The sequence below is a fragment of the Myodes glareolus genome, chromosome 2 (genome assembly GCF_982192425.1).
Source record: "Myodes glareolus chromosome 2, mMyoGla1.1, whole genome shotgun sequence".
NCBI lineage: Eukaryota > Metazoa > Chordata > Mammalia > Rodentia > Cricetidae > Myodes > Myodes glareolus.
Window position 1 is genome coordinate 124,828,331 of NC_142027.1, and position 21,389 is coordinate 124,849,719.

General features: G+C 44.5%; 1 protein-coding gene across 2 annotated transcripts in view; it reads left to right on the top strand.

Annotated features, from left to right (window-relative positions):
• Positions 1-18,654, top strand: part of Anapc5 (anaphase promoting complex subunit 5) — a 29,028-nt gene extending 10,374 nt beyond the window's left edge. The window contains exons 7-17 of one of the 2 annotated variants that reach the window (XM_048447346.3): positions 288-478; positions 3,444-3,525; positions 4,174-4,263; positions 5,707-5,888; positions 6,946-7,081; positions 12,802-12,876; positions 15,207-15,328; positions 16,347-16,454; positions 16,542-16,689; positions 17,724-17,886; positions 18,331-18,654. In XM_048447346.3, the coding sequence (XP_048303303.1) occupies positions 288-478; positions 3,444-3,525; positions 4,174-4,263; positions 5,707-5,888; positions 6,946-7,081; positions 12,802-12,876; positions 15,207-15,328; positions 16,347-16,454; positions 16,542-16,689; positions 17,724-17,886; positions 18,331-18,542 (1,509 nt within the window). In that variant the 3' untranslated portion in view covers positions 18,543-18,654. The remainder of the gene's footprint in view (positions 1-287; positions 479-3,443; positions 3,526-4,173; positions 4,264-5,706; positions 5,889-6,945; positions 7,082-12,801; positions 12,877-15,206; positions 15,329-16,346; positions 16,455-16,541; positions 16,690-17,723; positions 17,887-18,330) is intronic. The other variant, XM_048447347.3, reaches the window with a different exon arrangement.
• The last annotated feature ends 2,735 nt before the right edge of the window (positions 18,655-21,389 follow it).

The window sequence follows — 21,389 nt, forward strand, 5'->3', positions numbered from 1 at the left end:
AAGAATTAGCTTTTAATTTGTACATGAATTAGGTTTTCTTTACTTCAGTGATCCTTAATACCTTAGCTTGGGGAGGTGTGCTACCCTTCTGTATTCCTCGTGGTCTAACCTAGCCAGTGACATTGTAGGCCGTATATATAGGACACCCTGAGCAAACACCTGATGGGACGGCTGTTTGTCAGCTGTGGCTGTTGCAGCCCAGTATCTGAATCCCTCATTTTTCCTATGAAGAAAAGGTTAACCTGAACTCTGGCTTCCATGAGACTGTTAATTATTTCTTCTTTTAGCATTACCTCAGCTACTTAAACAACCTCCGTGTTCAAGATGTTTTCAGTTCAACGCACAGCCTCCTTCATTATTTTGACCGCCTGATTCTCACTGGAGCCGAGGGAAAAAGTAATGGGGAAGAGGGCTATGGCCGGAGCCTGAGATACGCTGCTCTGAACCTGGCTGCCCTGCACTGCCGCTTTGGTCACTAGTAAGTTCATAGGCTTTTGTCCATGCAGACGTGGAAGACAGGCTTCTCAGTGTTAACCCAAATACATTTTAAAAACAATCCGTTTATTGCCAGGTGTGGTGGTGATGCACCCCTTTAATCCCAGCACTCCGGAGCAGAGGCACATACATTTCTGAGTTTGAGACTAGCCTGGTCTACATAGTGAGTTCCATGCCAGCTAGAGTTATGTAGTGAGACCCTATCTCAAAAATGAACAAAATCTCTCTTAAGGCATGGTGGCACATGCCTGCAATCCCAGCATTCAGGAATTTGAGGTAAGAAGACAGTTGCAAGATCAAGGACAGCCTGGACTACATAGAAGACCCTGTCACAAAACAAGCAATTTTATTTTTAAAATGTAGAAAGAAACTAATTTGAGATTTTTCTAGATTTGTTTCTAGCTTCCAGAGTGAACCTTTCTGTACTGGAACACAAGTTAATGAAAATCTTCCTTAGTAGTGTGCCCTCTGGCGTCACTTTCTAGTGTTGCATGTTTTAGTGCCTGGGCCTAGTTTGTTTTTTTACTTCGAAGAACAACACAGCCATTTAGGGATGAGGAAACTGGGTTATTAGGCCAAAGGTTCCCAAAAGGATTTTTGGATGTAATGATGATGCTGGAGAAGCTATTTTCAGTGCTTAAAAAGCTAAAGGAGAGTCGTGTCTGCTGGTAGAAGACTGCATCGCTTGCTGGGGTTCTGGGTGCTTTTGTGTGAGTTCAGGTAGCCATGAGGTAAAACTGGTTGATTTTGTTATGGTATATACCTGGCTTTATTGTTTATATTGTTTTTTGGAAAATACATGAGAACTTGTAGTCGGGGCAGGTGTGTGGCATTTTCCTGGTTGAAAAGGTCATGTAAGAGGGGCTTACATTGATGACACATGTGGCTGCTAGAACAGTGGAAGCTGGTGGCTGCAAGTTACCAGACACAGTCTGAGAAGAACACACTGCTGAACAGACTCTCAGAAACATTGTGGTGTGCCCAGGTTCAGAGCAAGATGTCATCAAGGAGACTTAGGCCACAGACTGATACTTCCAACTCAGTGGTTATGTGAGATTCCATAATATCTTATGGTAATTAACTCCCTTTTCTGCTTTAATAACCTCTGCATTGAGCGTGTTTTTTTGTTTGTGTGATTGGTTGATTTTTTTTTTTAACTACTCCTTTTGGGGTGCTGGATATGGGACTCAAGACCTGGCCCTGTGACTGTTTACCACTGAGCAACAGCTCCAGCCCCAAAGACCTTTCTTTTTTTAATAGGGTTTCATGTTTTTCAGCTGCCCTCCAACTTGCTACATAGCTAAGAGTGACATTGAACTTCTAATCCTTCTGCCTCTCTTAACGCTGGGATTTCAGGTGTAAAGCAGCACACCTGCCTATGTGGAGGTAGAGACTGGACCCTGAATTACACACACACTTTGCTGACAGTTATATCCCTAGCCCCATAAATGTTGAATATTTCTTGATCATACACTTCATACTAGGCACTATTGTGTGTGTCAGGAGTAGAGAAGAGAAAATAGGAAACGCTAATGCGAAGCTTCCCGTGGAGAGGTAGATAGCGGTATAGAATGGAACAGTAGTGTTTTTGGCTAGCACTAGACCAGGATGATGGAGTTGCCATTGCTGGAAGAAGGAACATTCTTACTCCAGGTGTGTGCATATGCGCAGATGCCAAGGTCACAGGTTAGTCCTGCTTGCAGCCTGAGATTGGAACACAGATTTGGGGCAGCCAAGTGGCCTGTGCCTGTGTTTGGAGGAAATGGTTGCATCAGTGAGAAGGGTCCACGGCTTATGGTTTGTCTGAGCAATATGCATCTGTAAATTAGAAATAGGAGGTGACAGAGATCAGCATTGGGTCGTGGAAACTCAAGCATTCACTTAGTAGTGTAGGAGGCCATTGCTTCTGTCTCAGAAAACTAAGTAGGCATCCCCGTACACTTCAGGTGTGGGACCCACTTGCTTCTTGCTAGATTTTAGACTTTTTGAAACAGTCTCAAGTAGCCTAGGCTAGTCACAGGCCTAGGCCACCGTGTCAGGTTCTTTTACTGAAAATGTTTGCTTGGCTTTCTTGAAGTTTCTGTGTTGGAAGTTGCTGGTCCTGCTGTATGGTTCTCTCAAGCTTGTCTTTCTTAATCTGCTGTTGTTTAATGGAATGATATTAACTGAGAGCCTATGTGTGAGTGTATGTTTCCTGTTCTCAAGTAGCTTATGATCTATGGCATTACATTCTGCTCAGCATGGAAAGCAGTTTGAAAGAAATGCAAAACAGGTAAAAACATCTGGCTTCTCTATTTGGGCAGGCAGTTAAGAAAAAAAAACCCAGGACCACTTAGTTAAATCTCACCCGTGCAGCTGTTGCTAGTGTTGGAAGAAAACAAGTGGCTTCCAAGAATTTCTGGTTCTCGCATTGAGATGCCAGTGGCAGCGTTAGTGAGTCTTTCATTCTGTCATTTGCTATTGGGAAATTCAGAGTGGAAGGCATGGCCTGTGCCATTTAGAGGTTTGTGTAGTGGTTAATACAATTAACAAAGATTAAGAAAGCAACATGCAGTAGTATTTAATGGAGCAATGCAAAATGGGATTTTTTTTTAGAGGGTGTTTGTTTTGTTTTTTTAAACAATGCAGAAAAGAACTTTTCATAAGTAAAATATTGGCCTTTTCCTTGCTGTTCTCTTGGCAGTGAACAACTGGGACAAACATTTTAGAAGCAGCAAGGAAAGCCATTCCCTTTACTAGACATTCCCTCAGGAGGGACCTGTCCCTGCCTCCACAGTGGATGTTTCCTGCTCCTGGGGCTGGGGCAGCCACTGAGAAAACAGTCCATAAATAGCTACAGTTGCTGCTAGAGCCGGCTCACGGACAGACTGCGTGCAGATGACTTCCTGCTACTGACGCTTGAATGTTTGTGATTGCTAATGGGATATTAATGTTTAGTCTGTCATTAGTCAACAGGCTGAACTCGCCCTGCAGGAGGCAATTAGGATTGCCCAGGAGTCCAACGATCACGTGTGTCTGCAGCACTGTTTGGTGAGGCCGTCCTCTGGTCTTGGGATTTTGCTCACGGGTTGAGTTGGCCTCCTGAAGGCCCAGTTTTAATCAGGTTGTTTGCAATGGGAGCAAAGGTCCTTAGCAGTGAGGGGAAACTACTTAGGTTGACGCAGAATTCACAAAGGGCCCCCATAGTCATTTGCCTTTCTTAATTCATGGCATTCGTTCTGCTTTGAGTGCTTTTTATCTGTAAACTCATCATGAAAAGTGAGTTAAGTATTGCATTGATATTGGCATTAGTGAAACAAGATACTATACCTAATAACTTGGTGAAATATTGATGTATTAAAGCATAATTGCCAAGTCTATAGAGTCCTGAGACACTTAATGATCACCTGTGACTCTCGTCTCAATTAAATGCCAAATGGGAGCTTTATGCTTCTTTCTGAAATGCCTACCCCTTGCTGGCAGAGATGCAGTGGGCCAGCGGCTTGTTTATCTCAGTCTGGCTTTGGTAGAGGTTTTAATATTCCTGGCAGGTTTCATTCACACCCAAACAAGTTCACAAGAGGCAGTGTTTTAGGGGTTATTTTGTCCCTTTTAAATGCCTTATGTCCACATTGATGTTCACTGGAACATCCACCAATGCCGTTGTTATGACACATTTTGATGGTTATCTCTTGCCAGAGCTGGCTTTATGTGCTGGGGCAGAAGAGAGCCGATAGCTATGTTCTGCTGGAACACTCTGTGAAGAAAGCAGTACATTTTGGGTTACCGGTAAGGCTCATCTTTCTGTGAGATTGTTAGAATAAATGGTGTGGAGTCTCTTCTTCCGCCCACCTTTGTCGTGACCCAGCGTAGACTTAGAGTGGGTATCTCAACATGTGCTTTCGTTCTTGGTTGCTTCCTATGACTTTAATTATTAATCACACCACTAAATTCTTTTGGGCAGGTTTCTCTCTATTCCCTTTGTCCTAATAACATCTGTGAGAGCTCCACTTACTGATTTGATAAGAGATCTTTGTTTAGTTTTAGTTTAGTTTCAATAATGAGCAATAGATAGTATATTTTCACTTAGAAAAATTATAGGAAGGACTTTCTTCTTTCTTAGTGCTGGGAATAGAACCCATGACCTCACACATGCTAGGTTAGGCAAGCGCTTTACCACTGAGCTACATCCCCAGCTCTGGGAAGGCTTAATTTTAAACCAGAGACCGGCAAACTACAGCCTGTGTTCCAAATCTGGTGCTCTGTCTGCCTGTGCATGACTTAGAGCGAAGAAAGGTTTACATGTTTAGATGGATGGGTCAGGAGAACAGCCACAGTAAGCAGAGACCAAATGTGGCCTGGAAACTGGAATCTGCTCTGACCCTTGTCAGAACGTTTGCTGGTCCTTGTTTTAAACAATAAGCAAAGCCTGCTGGGAAGATGTTTTCATTGTAGCCTTGGTGACACAGACTAGGCAGAGGGCGGGGTCTGTGTGCAGAGAATAGGAATGACTTTGGGGTCTAGACCGCCGATGGAGGAGCGTTGTTCTGTCTCGGCATCTGCTGGATTCGTGACCATAGACCATGAGATTGAGAGCAGTTTAACGTACCCCTGTTCCGTCTGTGCATTACCTGTGTGATCTCCTTGGGGAAAGGAAACATACATGGGCAGAATTGAAGTGGCTCTTTAGAGACGACTTAATATACTCTTGTTACAGATTTAGCCTTTTTTAGTTAAACTTTGCCCTTGAAGATTATTCCAGAAGTTAAGAAGATAACTTGTTGCTCATGGCAGGCATTCTTTTTATTTTTGATCTCCTGTTATCTAATGTGCCTGGCACTGTTTGATCTATTATCTCATTGTAATCCTTACCACAATTCTTTATGATAGGTTTGATGCCCATTTTACAGATGAGGAAGCTGAGGCTTAGCTAAGAAGCTAAGTGACTGGCCCTAAGTCAACAGTAAGTAGCAGAGGCAGTGTCTAAGTCCAGGTTACCTAATGCCGAAGCCCTGGCTCTTTGCCGTGTACCCTCTGCTTCTCTTTCAGCCCTAGAGTTTCAGGAACACATCTCTCATGGGTCAGGGTTCAGGTCAGGCCGTAGGAACTTTCCTTTAAGTAGAGCTGTCACTGTGCATGTGCTGAAATGTGAAATCCACCACATTTCTGAAGAGCAAACAAATTCTGCCATGTAATCTCTATCTTGGGTCGTGGGTATATCTGTCCCCTTAGTACCTCGCCTCCCTGGGAATACAGTCCCTTGTTCAACAGAGAGCTTTTGCTGGGAAGACGGCCAACAAACTGATGGACGCCCTAAAGGACTCCGACCTCCTGCACTGGAAACACAGCCTGTCGGAGCTTATCGATATCAGCATTGCACAGAAAACGGCCATCTGGAGGCTGTACGGCCGCAGGTAGGTCTCCAGGCAGACTGCCAGAGCCGCGGAGGTGTGGAGCCTGTAGAGAAAAGCAGGGCTATCAGACTGGGCCTGTGCAAGATTGTCCCCGTTGGAAGTTGTTCATTGGAAGTTGTTCGCAGAGGGGATTAGAGAAAATGCTTCATCTCATCATCTGGAGACATTTTGTAGTCTGCACGAACTTGGCAAAGTCCTACCCATGTACACGGTTTACTCTTCCCGGTTGCTCTGTGTATAACCGGTGGGTGATCTCTCATCTGGTTTGCACATTTGATCTCAGGATCATGAGTGTAATTGACCAGTGACCAGCTGGGGCTCAAACCTAGATCACCTGACCTGGAGCTGAGACTCCCCCTCCCCCTGTTCGCATGCTGCATGGCCTCCTTGTGCAAGTTCAGCATCCCCTTCCCATAACTGCTTGTGTAGACAAGATTGCTTCTCTGTTGAGGTGTTTTCTCTGGGATATCTCCAGCCTCTCTGTTTTCCACGTAGCCACTTGTAGTTTGGAAGTAAACTTCTGAACCAGGCTTTCTCTGGAGCCCTGTCTCAGTCTCATGCATCCCCTAGACATTCTGTTGTTTCTAGGAATTCAGTAATGAAAGGAAGCGCCTCTTTACCAGTCTTGTTTTTGTATTTCAGATAATTTTTTGGCACGGTGTGCTCTGAAACAGCTGCCGACACTGGCCACTGCCTGCATTGCCAGAGCAGCCGGTGCCAGGATGGCATCGGGTCTGAATTTACCCGTGAAACCTAATTAACATCCTGTGACCTCAGGGAACATCGTGGACGGGGAGGTGGGGTGGGGATCTGGGTGCTGAGTGCTCCCAGTTGTGCCGACCTACTCTGCGTCTCCTTGGGGACTGCATACCCAGGATACTTCTGCTCTCCTCGGCCCGAAGGCTGGAGAGCTGGCATGGGGAGGAGTTGCTTCCACACATCCAGAGCCGCAAGAGTTAACTTTCTTGTGTCTCCACTGAGGATAACTGTAGGGTATGGCTCAGGGGCAGCCTGGGTCTGCTGCCTAAAGGGAAACTTGTCCCCTCTCCTCACCCAGCACCATGGCACTACAGCAAGCCCAGATGTTGCTGAGCATGAATAGTCTGGAGTCGGTGAATGCGGGCGTGCAGCAGAACAACACCGAGTCCTTTGCCGTCGCTCTCTGCCACCTTGCAGAGCTACATGCAGAACAGGTGGGTCTGCTGTGTTAGTTTGTGCTTTGTTGCTGTGGCAAAATTGCTGAGAAAACCAACTTGACAGGAGGCACAGTACGTTATATCAGGTGCATGTGGTGATAAAGATCTGTTTACCTCATTGTCCCAACATTGCCTCCAAGGGTGTGGCCCAAATGTTAATTGAAAGGGTGGCACCATCTCCCAGTGGGCTTTTGAGGAACATTTCAAATCCAACTGCAGCACCGGTGGACTGACTGGTTTTGCTCTAGGGCACTTCTTTCCTTTAGTGTTTGAGAAAAGCACTGGCTGTGTGTTGGATGGGTCTGTTTGGTGCATGTTGTTGAAGAATGAAGTTCTCTGTGGAGATGGTCTAAATGTGGAATGTGCAAAAAATTGTCAAAGGTATTTTGACATCAGTGAAGGGAATAAGAGGTTGGCTACTTGTATTTAAGAAAGAGAATAGGCTGGGTGTGGTGGTCCACACCTTTATTCTCATCACTGGAGGGGCAGAGGTACGTGGATGTCTGTGAATTTGAGGCTAACCTGGTCTACATAGTGAGTTCCAGGGCAACCAGGGCTATGTAGAGACCCTGTCTCAAGAACGACAACAAAAACAAAAAAGAAACAGAATAAAAGAAGAGATGGAAGCTGAATGCAGCAGAGGTGTTCCTGTGTGTCTGGAGGGGAGGGGAAGGGAGTATGGTAATGCAGCCGGAAGAGTTAGCCAATGTCACTCTCTTTTTCTGTGCCAAGCCTGTATTCAGTGTTGTCTGTGTGTTAGCTTGCAAAATCCTTTGAGAGCCTAAAGAATATGAGGTCCAGGCAATTTAAGTATCTACCCACCAGTACATGTCAGTTCTGTTTCTAACCCATGTTTGGCTGACCCAAAGTACAGTAGGAATTGCATGTGACCTTGACTTGTGTGGTGCATAATTGTACATAATTCTTTGTAGGAGGTTAAATCAAGTCCTAATGCTTCAGGAGGAGATTGCAGCCCCGGGCCTCACACAGCTGCAGTTTGAGCAGGCCTCCTTTATGTTATCATTCCTCTTCAGCCTTTGTGGTCTCCATCGTTGTGATGTAGTCCCAGCCTATGCAGTAAAGATCTCTCCAACTCTAGTTTAGCATCTTCTAGCCCTTCCTTAAACACAGATTTGAGGTTGGGCTCTGATGGGTTCTGTCTGTCCTCACTGGTTTTTGTCTCCTGTGCTGCCTGGGAAGTTCCACTCACCCTTCCCCAGGCCAAAGGGTAAACCATCTATGTTTGCTCTCTGCTTTCTTCCAGGAATTTGATCTGTTTAATCTTCCTAGGTTTCTTCCTCCCTTTTACTGGAGCCAGAGCTTCGTCTCATTCCTCGGGTGCTGTCTCTACATTGTCTTTTGAGACAGGGTTTCTCACTGGCCTGGGCCAGCAAGTCCTGAGAATCTGCCTGATTGTTTCTCTAGTGCTGGGATTACAAATTTATACCACCACGCCCAGTTTCCTAATTTTCTTAATTATTTTGGGACTAAGCTCAGGTACTCATGCTTTAGTGTAAGCATTCAATCCCTGACCTATCTCCCAGCCCTGCTCATGTAGTTCAGAGCTAACTTCAGATTGTTCTCTCGCCTTTGCCTCCTGGGCTTGCATCCAAGCCTGTGCTGGAACTGCCTAGCATCTTTCTTTCCTCCTGACCCCATGGTTAAGTGGTGAGTAAAGAATGAGCTCCAGGAACCTGTGGGGCTTCTTTGTCGTTGGTTTTGTTGGTTTTCTGTTCTTTGAGCCAGGTTTCTCTGTGTAGCCCTAGCTGTCCTGGAACTCACTCTGTAGACCAGGCTGGCTTCAAATTCACAGAGATCCTCCTGCTTCTGCCTCCCAAGTGCTGGAATCAAAGGTATGTGCCACCACCGCCCAGCTCTGTGGGACTTTTTGAAGTGACATTGTTGCCACTGAGCTTAACCTTAGATGGTTTACTGTTCTCCCTTTCTCCCCCTCCTCTCATGCTACTCCAGAACTTGAGGTTCTCCTGCTTCATCTTGAGTTGCTGGAATCGCAGGTGTCCACCACCATGCTCAGCTGCTGTGGATGTGTAGACTAGTTCTTTTTCATTCTACTGAATTTGTGTGCTGCTTTACAGAAAGTGTAGTCCTGGTTTGGACTTTCTGCATGGCCTTTGTTGGAGTTTTGTGACTCTCCTCTCCCCATAAAGCTTTGAAAAGTCTTAATAATCCTGCCCTCGGATTTGTATAATAATTTCACCTTCCTTCCTTTTTTCTTCTTAGTCTTTTGTGATCCCAGCATTGTTTGCCAAGATGTGTTGGAAAGTTTTAATGACTGCTAGAAGGAGAGCAGCTTACTCGTTCTGTAGCGGCTTTAGCAAGACCTTTGGTTTTAGAGTATCTACCTCATGCGTTTTCTGTGCTGAGAACTGCCAGATGTTTAATGGCACCGGTTGGGCTGGCCACCTGTGAAAAGACAGGCTTGTCTCAGCCTTGGTTTTCTCTCTTTCTCCTTTTGTCTCTGCTTCTGGAACTGGTTTCCAAATGAACTGGCTGTTGCACTGTACTTGCTGGGGTGGCAGGACTGGGTGAGCCTGGGGAGGCCTTTCTGACCTCCTGCAATCCAGTGGGACAGACTCCTTCTTAAGGCATCTGTGCCTTTCTCTTCCCGAGTGACCTGGGTCATCACGTACCGTTCCTTTCTGAGCCTCGGAAATGGCAGGTGCATCTGAACTGTTTGTTTCTTAGAGGGAGAATGACTGCAGTGTGTACAAAGTTCTCTTTACTTGGTCTGAAGGTTGGACAGCCCATCTCAGTACCAGCCCAGCTCTCTGTGGCATTCATGAAAACTGCAGGCAGGATTGGCCTGTAAAAATCTTGGAAGAAAAATGATTGTTGCTGTAGTTCATTGTGGGTTTCACTTCAAATTAAACCTCAGTTGTGATAGCTCTACATAGTGCACCCCTGGTGGAAAGATAAAAGCAAATTGAAAATTGGTGACTAAAAAAGACAGCACCTTACAGTATACATGTCTGTAAGAACGGTGTGAGTGGGTTCATAGAAGAACATGGATGTCAAAACAAAAAAGAGAAAACTTAGTTTTGTTGAAATTAAATTTAAGACCACTGTAGCTCATTGAGGTGGCTCAGTGGGTAAAGGCCTTGCTGCCAAGCCTGCCAACCTGAGCTTGATCCTTGGAGCTCACATGGTGGAAAAAGAGGACCAGCTTCTGATTTTCCTCTGACCTGCACACTAAGTAAATAATATCAAATGTCCAGGTGGTGGTGGGACACACCTTTAATCTCAGTACTCAGGAGGCAGAGGCAGGCGGATCTCTGTGAATTTGAGATTGGTCTACAGAGTGAGTTCCAGGACAGGCTCCAAAAACTACAGAGAAACTCTGTCTTGAAAAACCATTAAAAGAAGAAGAAGGAGAAATAAAGGGGAAAATGCTAATATAGATTTAATATGTGTTATCACTGGAAAGATCTGGAACTCAAAAAATATTTGTTTTGCCAGATGTGGAGGAGCACACCTTTAGTTCCAGCACTTGGTAGGTGAAGCAGTGGGCAGATCTCTGTTCATCTAAGGCCAGCCTCCATACGGAATTCTGGGCTAACCAGGGCTGTATAGGGAGATCCCATCAAATAAACTAAACCCCATAGTGTAGGGATTTCTAGCCATGCAGTTAGTACTGTATATAGTTGACAAGTTAATATGCATAGTTATTTTTGATTCTTCTATTTTTTTATATTTAGGTATAAAAGAGACTTGGAAGGAAATATGCCAAGCAGGTCTGTGATTGTCTTTGAGATGGATTATAAGTAACTGGGTTTTGGGGCTGGAGGAAGTGGCTCAGCTGTTAAGAGCACTGACTGCTCTTCCAAAAGGCCCAGGTTCAATTCCCAGCACCCACATGGCAGCTCACAACGATATGTAACTCCTGGATCCAACACCTTCGCACAGACATACATGCAGGAAAAACACTAATGTGTACAAAATAAAAATAAATTATTAAAAAAGAACTCTAAAAAAAATAAGTAACTGGGTTTTTTGAGACGAATATTACTCCTTGTGACCCTGGCTGCCCTGGAGCTCACCAGGTAGGAAAACCTGGCCTGGAACCCAAAACTGTTGTTTTGTCTCTGCCTCCTAAGTTCCGGCATTGCAGCCATGAGCCTCCAGGCCTACTGTAATTTGTCTCATTTTAAGTTTTTATTTTCCTCCTAGAAAGAATTTTCCTTGCCTATCTTCAAAATAGCTTTTAAGTCAGGCACAGTGGTATACTCATATAGTTTCAGCGCTTGGGAGGTAGAGGCAGGAAGAACAGAGTTAACGGTCAGCCTTAACAACATAGTGCCTTCTAGGCCGGTCTAAATTACAATGAGACCCTGTCTTTTTTGGTTTTGTTTTTGTTTTGTTAAGACAGTGTTTCTCTGTATAACAGCTCTGCCCTAGTACTCAATTTGTGGACCAGGCTAGCCTTGAACTTCTAAAGATCTACCTGCCTCTGCCTCTCCAGTGCTGGGATTAAAGGCCTGTGCCACCACTGGCCAGCTGAGACCCTGTCTTCTTCAACATGAGGCTAAGTGTAGACATTTCTTGAATGGATTCTGTTCTGTGGTACAGATAACAATTGTGTAAATTGTGTCTGTATGTATCTGAACCCAGTTGAGTGCAAAGTTTGATAATAATTATATTTATAGAAAACAGTTTTTACAATTAAAATTCACATTTTATTTATTTCTTTTTGAATTTTTTTTTTTATTTTTCCATTCAAAAATTTACACTTCCTCCCCTCCTCCCATTCCCCTCCCTCCCCCTCCCTCCTTAAGAGAAGGCAGGGAATCCTGCCCTGTGGGAAGTCCAAGACCTTCCCCCCTCCATCCAGGCCTAGGAAGATGTGCATCCAAATAGACTAGGGTCCCAAAAAGCCAGCACATGCAGTAGAAACAAGTCCCAGTGCTATTATTGATGACTTCTTAGTCTGCCCCCATTGGCAGCCACATTCAGAGAATCCGGTTTGATCACACGCTCGTTCAGTCCCAGTCCTGCTGGGTTTGGTGGGCTCCCATTAGATCAGGCACACTGTCTCAGTGGGTGGACCAATCCTTCACGGTCCTGACTTCCTTGCTCATCTTCTCTCTCTTTCTGCTCTTCTACTGGACCTTGGGAGCTCAGTCCGTTGCTCTGATGAGGGTCTCTGTCTCTATCTTCATCCCTCGCTGGACGAAGATTCTATGGTGATATTCGAGATAATCATCAGTGTGATAGTGGGGCAAGGCCAGTTCAGGCACCCTCTCCTCTGCTGCCCAAGGACCTAGCTGGGGACATCCCTGTGGTAAAGTTCACGTTTTAACAAGGAAAAAAAGATTTAAGAGAAAGTGTGAAATTCATTGGAATGTGTAGAAAAGAAAGAGATAACTTACTGTGACATTCAGCCCTCTGTGAGTGTTCTAGCTTGCTGAAGAAGATCAGGTAGCGGGGCTGGAGGTTAAGAGCACTGACTGCTCTTCCAGAGGTCCTGAGTTCAATTCCCAGCAACCACATGGTGGCTCACAACTATTTGTAATGAAATCTGGTGCCCTCTTCTGGCCCTCAGGCATACATGCAGACAGAATACTATAAACTAAATAAATAAATATTAATCTTAAAAAAAAAAAGAAGACGATCAGGTAGGTAACGTGAACCTGTTGGGTGTGTGAGCAGGTATTACTTCAGTTCTGGTATGTCAATCAAATCACACTTTTCTATTTTAGGGCTGTTTTGCTGCTGCCGCTGAAGTATTAAAGCACTTGAGGGAGCGATTTCCACCCAACAGTCAACATGCCCAGGTAGTCTGCCTTTTGTGCCAACGGATTTACTTCTGAAAAGAATGCTTTTACATTCAGTGGTGGCACACGCCTTCAATTCTAGCACTCAAGAGGCAGAGGCAGGTGGATCTCTGAGTTGGAGGATAACCTGGTCTAAAACAGTTCTGGGACAGGCTCCAAAGCTACAGAGAAACCTGTCTTGGAAAAAAAAAAAAAAAAAAAAAAAGCTGGGTGGGGGCATTTTAGAGTCTTCCCTGAGAAAAACAAGGGAAAGGGAAGTTGTTGATCTGGATATGTGCTTTAATGTAGAGTACCTGCCAGGCATCCACAAGGTCCTAGTTCTGCTCTTAGCACTGCAGGAAAGTAGGGTAGAAAGAATGTGTACAGGTGATGTTGCTTATCTGTACTAAGCTTACATACAGCTCATTGGGCTGGAAAGGTTCCTCAGTGGTTACTGTACTGTTCTTGCACGGGACTTGAGTTTAGTTTCCAACTCCTGTGTCAGGCAGCTCACAGTCGCTTATAACTACAGCTCTAGGGGATCTGCTAGCCTCTTCAGTACGCTGCAGGCACGCGTACCCACATGCTCATATCCACACACAGACACATAAATGAATTAAAAAAGAAAACAAAACAAGTGGGGAGTGGATGTTGTCGTTGGTTGTTTTTTACTCTTTATTCTTTGGGGGATCCGCCACCCAACTCCCAAGTAAATCACACTCGGAGGCTTATTCTTCCTTATAAATGCCCACCCTCAGCTTTTCTTAACTTAAATTATCCTAGCTATCTTTTTTCCTCTGGGATTTTGCCTTTTTCTTTTTCTGTATACTTTTCTTTACTTCTCGGTGTCTTGCTGGGTGGCTGGCCCCTAAAGTCTTCTTCCTTTTGCTCCTCCATCCTCTTTTCTCTCTTCTACTTCTATTTATTCTCCGTGCCTGCCAAATGCCCCCTCCCATTCTTTCTCCTGCCTTGCTGTTGACTGTTCAGCTCTTTATTAGCCCTATCAGGTGTTTTAGACAGCCAAAGTAAACGCAGCTCACGGAGCTAAACAAATGCAACATAAAGAATGCAGCACATCTTTGCATCTCTAAACAAAAGTTCCACAACATAAACAAATGTAACCCGTCTTCAAATAATATTCCACAACAGGATGTATTTTCTCACACTTAATATGGGAGGCAGAGACAGGCAGATCTCTGATTATGAAGCCAGCCTGGTCTATGTAATGAGTTCCATGTCATCCAGGGATACATAGTGAGACCCTGCCTCAAAAAACAAAGCAAACCAAGCTCAGGCCAGGGATGTGACTCGGTTAGTAGCGTGCTTGCCTAGTATGCACAAAGCTTGAGTTCTATCCTAGCACCACATAAATGCCTGTAAGTTCAATATTCAGGAACTGGAGGCAGGATGGATGATCAGAAGTTTAAAATCATGGGCTGGGGACGTAAGTTCAGTGACAGAACCCTCGCTTGTCATCCTCAATGCCCTGGTTCAATTACCAGTACCAAACAGACACACACAGAGACTCACACGTTCACAATCAGGTTCTAGCAAGATATCTCAGCGGTTATAAGAACACTTACTTGTATTGTAAAAGACCTGGGTTTAGTTCCCATCATCTATTATATGGCAGCTCACAACTTCTAAGACTATAGCTCCAGAGGATTCAGCACCCTCTTCTGGTCTCCAAGGGTGCTAGCTATGCAGGTGGGGCACTTACATATGTAAAAGCAAAACTCTCATACACAAACTAAAAATAAATATTTTAAAAGTTCAAAGTCATCCTGGACTGTATGTATGTTTTGAGGCTAGCCTGCAATACATGAGACCTTGTCTCAAAATTAGAAACTAAACAGCCCTATTCTGTATATTGTTTAACGGTATTATAAAAGTATAGGAAACATGAATGGGAATGACAGATGAACAGATCAAGTGCCTAGTATGGAAAACAGGAGGGAAATAGAATTTGCTGAGAACTTCAGTAGAATTTCAGACCATTATTGTAAAGCACAATGTGAGCTGATAAAATGGACATTATCTGTTTTGTGTGTATATGTTCTTCACAGCAACATCTGCACGGTTCAGGCTGGCCTTGGACTCTTGATCCCCTGCCTGCTTCCACAAGTGCTGGAATTGCAAGTGTTTCCCACCACTGAATGTGGGCTTCTCTATGCTTTTTTTACTTGCTTGTGACATTAGATAGATAGATAGATAGATAGATAACCTCAAATGAAAATGCATGTATGTGAATTGTTAGGATGTTTGCTAAGCAAACCAATATACTTTGATATTGCCATTGAACAATAATGTGAATATTTTTCTTTTTGTCTTTAATTCTTTTTTCTTATTAGTTATGGATGCTATGTGATCAAAAAATACAGTTTGACAGGGCAATGAATGATGGCAAATTCCATTTGGCTGATTCACTCGTTACAGGAATCACAGCGCTTAATGGCATAGAAGGTGTATACAGGTAAGAAACTTGGAAAGCTGTCACCACAAAACCTGGAGCTGATTCTAGGTCTTCTGCAAGAGAAACAAGTGCTTTTAAATGCTGAGCCTTTCCAGAATGTTTTCAATAGCTTTATATTTACTATGCTTTTGTGTGTGCATTAATTTGCTTTCAGCTTTAACTGAAAAATTCAAGGCTTTTTTCTGTTTCATTTAGAAAATAAGAAAATATATAATCAGTAGCTAGGTCTGTTAGCACATGCCTTGAATCCCAGTGCTAAGGAGGCAGAGGCAGATGGATCTCTTTGAGTTCTAGGACAATCTGGTTTATATAATGAGTTTCAGGATAGCCAAAGTACACACATGAAGAGTATAGAACAAATTTTAGGAGTTAGTTTTTTCTTCCACTATGTGGGTCCCAGGGATTGAACTCAGGTCATTAGGCTTGAAGACAAGCGCCTTTGCCTGTTGAACTTTCTTGCTGGCTCAGTTAGACTTCTCTTCTGTGCATATGCATCTCCATCCATCAACTGGTTTTCTGAGGCAGGGTCTCTTGCTGGCCTTGGATTTGCTGAATAGCTGAGGATGTCTTTGAATTCATCCTCTTGTCTCTGATCTGTTAAGATCGTAGTCAGGGGGCTGGAGAGATGGCTCAGTGGTTAAGGGTACAGGCTGCTCTTCCAAGGTCCTGAGTTCAATTCCCAGCAACCACATGATTGCTCACAACCATCTGTAATGAGATCTGGCTCCCTCTTCTGGCCTGTAGGCAAACATCTAGACAGAATGCTGCATACATAATAAATAAATAAATCTTTAAAAAAAAAAAAGATCACAGTCGGTGGTAGCAGCTGCTGTTGCTTCTTTTCGGTTTCTGCCTCCTTCTCTTCTTCCTTTTCTTTTAACAAAAATTAAATCAGGCAGTTTTCCTCTTTAGAGGTTAGCAATCTTGCTGAGGAAATAGAGCCTTGATCCCAAAATAGTTACAGTTGAAGGGCTTGCAGACATCTGCATAACCACTCCTGTTCGTTTGGTTGTTTCAGAAAAGCTGTCGTAATGCAGGCTCAGAACCAGATGACAGAGGCACACAGACTTCTACAGAAGCTGCTGACATACTGTCAGAAACTAAAGAACACAGAGATGGTGATCAGGTAAGTAGTCTCTCAGGTGTCTTACTGTCTTACGGGTGGGGTGTGTGGCAATGGATCTTCTCATCCCGTTTTCCTTTCTGTGGTCAGCGTCCTCCTGTCAGTGGCAGAGCTGTACTGGCGATCTTCCTCTCCGACCATTGCCATGCCTGTGCTCCTGGAGGCTCTAGCCCTCTCCAAAGAATACCGGTTACAGTACTTGGCCTCTGAAACTGTGCTCAACTTGGCTTATGCCCAGGTAAACCAGTTTGGCTTTTCCTGTGGGGGACTGTGGGATGAGGGTGTGTTACATTTATGTGTATTGTATATACTTATGTGTATGGGTGTATGTGTGTGTACATGTGAGTCACACATGTCACCTTAAATGTCATTTATTAAGAGCTGTCCACCTGTGGGGGGGGCGACAATGTTTAGCCTTATATCAGTAGTGCAACATTATATGTACTTTTTTGAGGCAGGGGTTGAGACAGGGTTTCTCTACATAGCTCTGGCTATCCTCAAACTCACTCTGTAGACCAGGCTGGCCTGGAACTCACAGAGATTTGCCTGCCTCTGCCTCCCAAGTGTTGGGATTAAAGGCGTGTGCAGCTGCCACCCAGTTTATCTGTATGTTATTTTTTAAGATCGGGTCTCTAACCCAGGCAAGCCTCAAACATATGGCACTCCTGCCTTGGTCTCTCTAGTATGGAGACTAGGTATCCATCGCCAAGTCCTTCTCTGTGATGTTTAGATTATTCTGAATGTATAGTTCCTTCCCTCCTCTCTGGTGCTGGGGATCAAATTAGGAAGTAAGAGTTATCACAGGCTTCTACCAACATGTCTGTCATTACTAAGTCTTTTTGTAAAGACAAAACTTTAAACCTGGGCTTGGTGGTACCTGCCTGTAATCTTATCACTTAGAGACACGTTGGAGAACTACTGCGTTTATGAAGCCTGCCTAGGCTACATAGGGAGTTGCAGTCCAGCCTTGTCTATAATAGTAAGGTCTTATAAACAAAACAAACCCAAACCCAAATAAAGCAGTACAAGAAAGAAAGAATAGGACAAAGCTTTCTATAATATGAATGACCAGTGCCTGCTGGATTTCTTGTAGAAATCATATTGTTGTGTGCCTGTATTCTCTGGTAATGTGTTGTTTGGGGTGAGGTACCCTGTGTCGTGGAGAAGATAAGTCATAGATAACCATTCAGGAGAAAACATCCAGAACCTAGCCCTTCTTGGTAGTGGACACAGCACATGGGTGTGCACAGTGTACTGCCATTTCTCTTTCAGCTCATCCTTGGAATCCCAGAACAAGCTTTAACCCTTCTCCACATGGCTATTGAGCCCATCCTGGCCGATGGGGCGATCCTGGATAAAGGCCGTGCCATGTTCTTAGTGTCCAAGTGCCAAGTGGCTTCAGCAGCTTCCTATGATCCAGTGAAGAAAGCAGAAGGTAGGAGCTGTATGAAGGTTGTTGGCGTGGCCAGCAGTTGTATCTGCCTGCTGCCGTTTCACCAGCCCTGGCATTCTAATTATTGTAACATTTGTTTATTTTGTGTACGTATATTTATATGTATGTAAAACATGTATGCCTGGTGCCATGAATCCCCTGGAACTGGAGTTACAAATAAGTGTGAGCTGCCATGTGGGCGCTGGGGATTGAACCTGGGTCCTTTGAACCATCTCTTCAGTCCCAGCATGCTAATTTTTAATTTTAAAAGAAATGAAACAAAACTTTCCATAGTGTGGTGTTTTTCCATATTTTAATGAGTGGAGCATATAAGAATACCTACTATATACTGACTCTAAATAGCAAATTTTGAAAATTGAAGTATTAAATTCTCCCATTTAATCCCTCCCATTCTCTCCCCCACCCCCACCCCACCCCAATTATCAGCTCTGGAGGCTGCAATCGAGAATCTCAATGAAGCCAAGAACTACTTTGCCAAGGTCGACTGTAGAGAGCGAATCAGGGATGTTGCTTACTTCCAGGCCAGACTGTACCATGCCCTGGGCAAGACCCAGGAGAGGAACCGGTGTGCCATGATCTTCCGGCAGCTGCATCAGGAGTTGCCCTCCCATGGGGTGCCCTTGATTAACCATCTCTAGAAAAGACTCCCTGCTGGCTGTTGTGTGGCTGTCAGTCACATTCCAGGCTTGTTCATGTCCCTCCCGTCATTAAGTTACATGTTATCTTGCCAATAAACTGTTCTGGTCCGTTTGTCTGAAGTGTTTTTCTGGGTTGAATTGCCGGTATCTTTGTAAGAACTGTGTGTATCCTCTCAAGAAATCTGCTTATACGGGGCTTGATGGCACAGGCTTTGATCCCAGCACTTGGGAGGTAGAGGCAGACTGATGTACATGGTCTGCATAGGGAGGTCAGGGCTAGCCAGTGCTACAGAAAGACCCTGTTTCAAAAAATAAAACTAAGGACTGGGAAGATGGCAAGTGTGAGGACCTAAGTTTGGAATCCAGACGCACATAAAAGTGGGGGAGGCATGGCTGCTGTCTGCACTCAGGAGACAGGGGATTGCCCAAGCAAGCTGGCTAGTGAGAATAGCAGAATCAGGGAGAGAACTGAGGCTCAGTCAAATGGAGAGTGATGGAGAGAATACCTAGCCTCAGTCAGCCTCCCCTCCCCTCAAATATGCACACAGGTACATGAGCCCTTGTGTGGCCACAAGGTTGCTTTTAAAAAGAATGTTTAGGGCTGGCAAAAATGTGTCATTGGGTATAAGAGCTTGCCACACAGATCGGACACCCGAATTGTATCCCCTAAACCCATATAAAAGATGGAAGGAGAAAACCAACTCCCATAGAGGTGTCCTTTGGCTGCCATGCATGTGCCTACATGTTCTGACACACATCACACACACATCCCTGATAAAAAGGTCTGGTTTGTTGTGGTTTTTGTTAGTTTTTTCCAGTGTAGAGAATCTAACCTAGGACCTGGCACATGCTGGGCAAGAGCTCTGCCACCCAGCTATATCCCAGCCCTCAGCAGGCTTTCACGAGTCTTGGGTTTGCTTCTGCAGCTTCCCTTTCTGCCACCCTGGGTGAGTTCTTGTGTTTGGTGTTCAAAACAGGGTTTCTCTGTGTAGCCTTGGTTGTCCTGGAACTTGCTGTGTAGACCAGGCCAACCTCAAACTCAAAGAGATTCTGCCACTGCCTCCTGAGTGCTGGGATTAAAGGTGTGAGCCACCACCACTGCCTGGCCAGGAGAAGGTATCTTTATTTATTTTATGGTACTAAAACCAATAGCTTATTTCCCAACCAATTATTTTCTGTTTTTTGTTCTATATGCATGTGCTTTTCTGTATGAAAATGAGGAGTTATGATAAGTCTAGAAATTCAGAAGAAAATGATTATAGAGGAGAGGGTCGGAGGCTTGGAAGGACCTAGAAGCTCTCAAACACTGATTTACATATGCCAACCCTACATTTAAGCAGAGTCAGCTCTCATTGTGTGTTTATGAAATTCCTCCTCTTGACACAGGGAAATGCCTGCATTTCAAGGCCAAAGCAACCCACACCCAAACAGCTCCCAAAGCCACAAGGAACCAACCAAATTTTGCAGCTTCTGTCATTGGTTCTTTCTCTGTTAAATTTAAACTTCCTAATGAGAAACAGTTTCTCTCTGAGGCAGTGAAAAACAACTCCATCCGCCAGAGAGTGTTTGCTGGCCAAAGACAGCTGCTTTGGAAACAGGCTCAGGGTAGTCTCAGAGATACTAATTGGAGTGTTGATGTTTGAAAATCTTTCCTTTAGTTTCTGTGGAAGTTGTATTTATAGAAATGAAATCACAATAATGGCTGAGTAGTAAAAAAAAAATAGACAGAAACTATAGTGAGTTGTTTATTTTCCTTTATGGTTTTGGTTTTGTTTTCGGTTTTCTTTCTTTTTCTCCTTTTTCTTTCTTTCTTTCTTTTTTTTTTTTTTTTTTTTTGGTTTTTTCGAGACAGGGTTTCATTGTAGTTTTAGAGCCTGTCCTGGAACTAGCTCTTGTAGACCAGGCTGGCCTCGAACTCATAGAGATCCGCCTGCCTCTGCCTCCTGAATGCTGGGATTAAAGGCATGCGCCACTACTGCCCGGCTCTTGGTTTGTTTTTCTTAGACATGGCTCAGGCTGACCTCAGACTTGGATCTTGCTACCTCAGTCTCCCTGGAGTACTAGGTAAATGAGTGTCTGCCACTGTATCTCGCCAGACTCCTGTTTGTGGGGTGACGCAGCAGCTCACACGCGCTGAGCATGTATTTTACTACTGCTGCACCACCAGCCCTTGTTACTAGTTATTGTGTTAGCCGGACTCCGTGTCTATCAGCATAAAAACTCAGGGTTGTCAAGATGAATCAGGACTGACTGGAATTTGTAGGGCTACGTGAAAAGTAAAAATGAGAGGTTTCTTGTATAAAAATTTCTGGTGTTAGGCTGTAGCTCAATAGTGCATGAGGATCTGGGCTTTATCTCCAGTATCCTTTCTCCTAAAAAAAAATAATCCTATAAGAGATAAAAATGGCAACAGTAGTCCTTGGATTTTTGAGACAAGGCCTCACTATACTGCCCTTACCGGCCTAGAACTTACTATGTAGACCAGGCTGGCCTCAAGCAACAGAGATGTGCCTGCCTCCGCCTTCCAAGTGCTGGGAGAAAGGCGTGCGCCACCACCATCCATTGCACCACTACATTTTAGATCCATGTTCTGAGCCCTCTCTGAGCACAGCCAGGTCTGGCTTCACCCACAAAGCCACCTGTCTGGCCCTGCTCTCAATTGGCTGACTTCATCTTGGCAAGGAAGAAGTCCCCGAATCCAAAGCTAGCAAGCAACCTGTTGTTCCCAGCTGTCTGTCTGTGTCTCAGCCTCCTAAGCTGATCTTCAGGAGGAGATAGTAAGTCGAATGGAAAGAGGAAATATCAGAGTGACCCCAAAACAGAACTATCTGGGTGGTAGTTAACTGG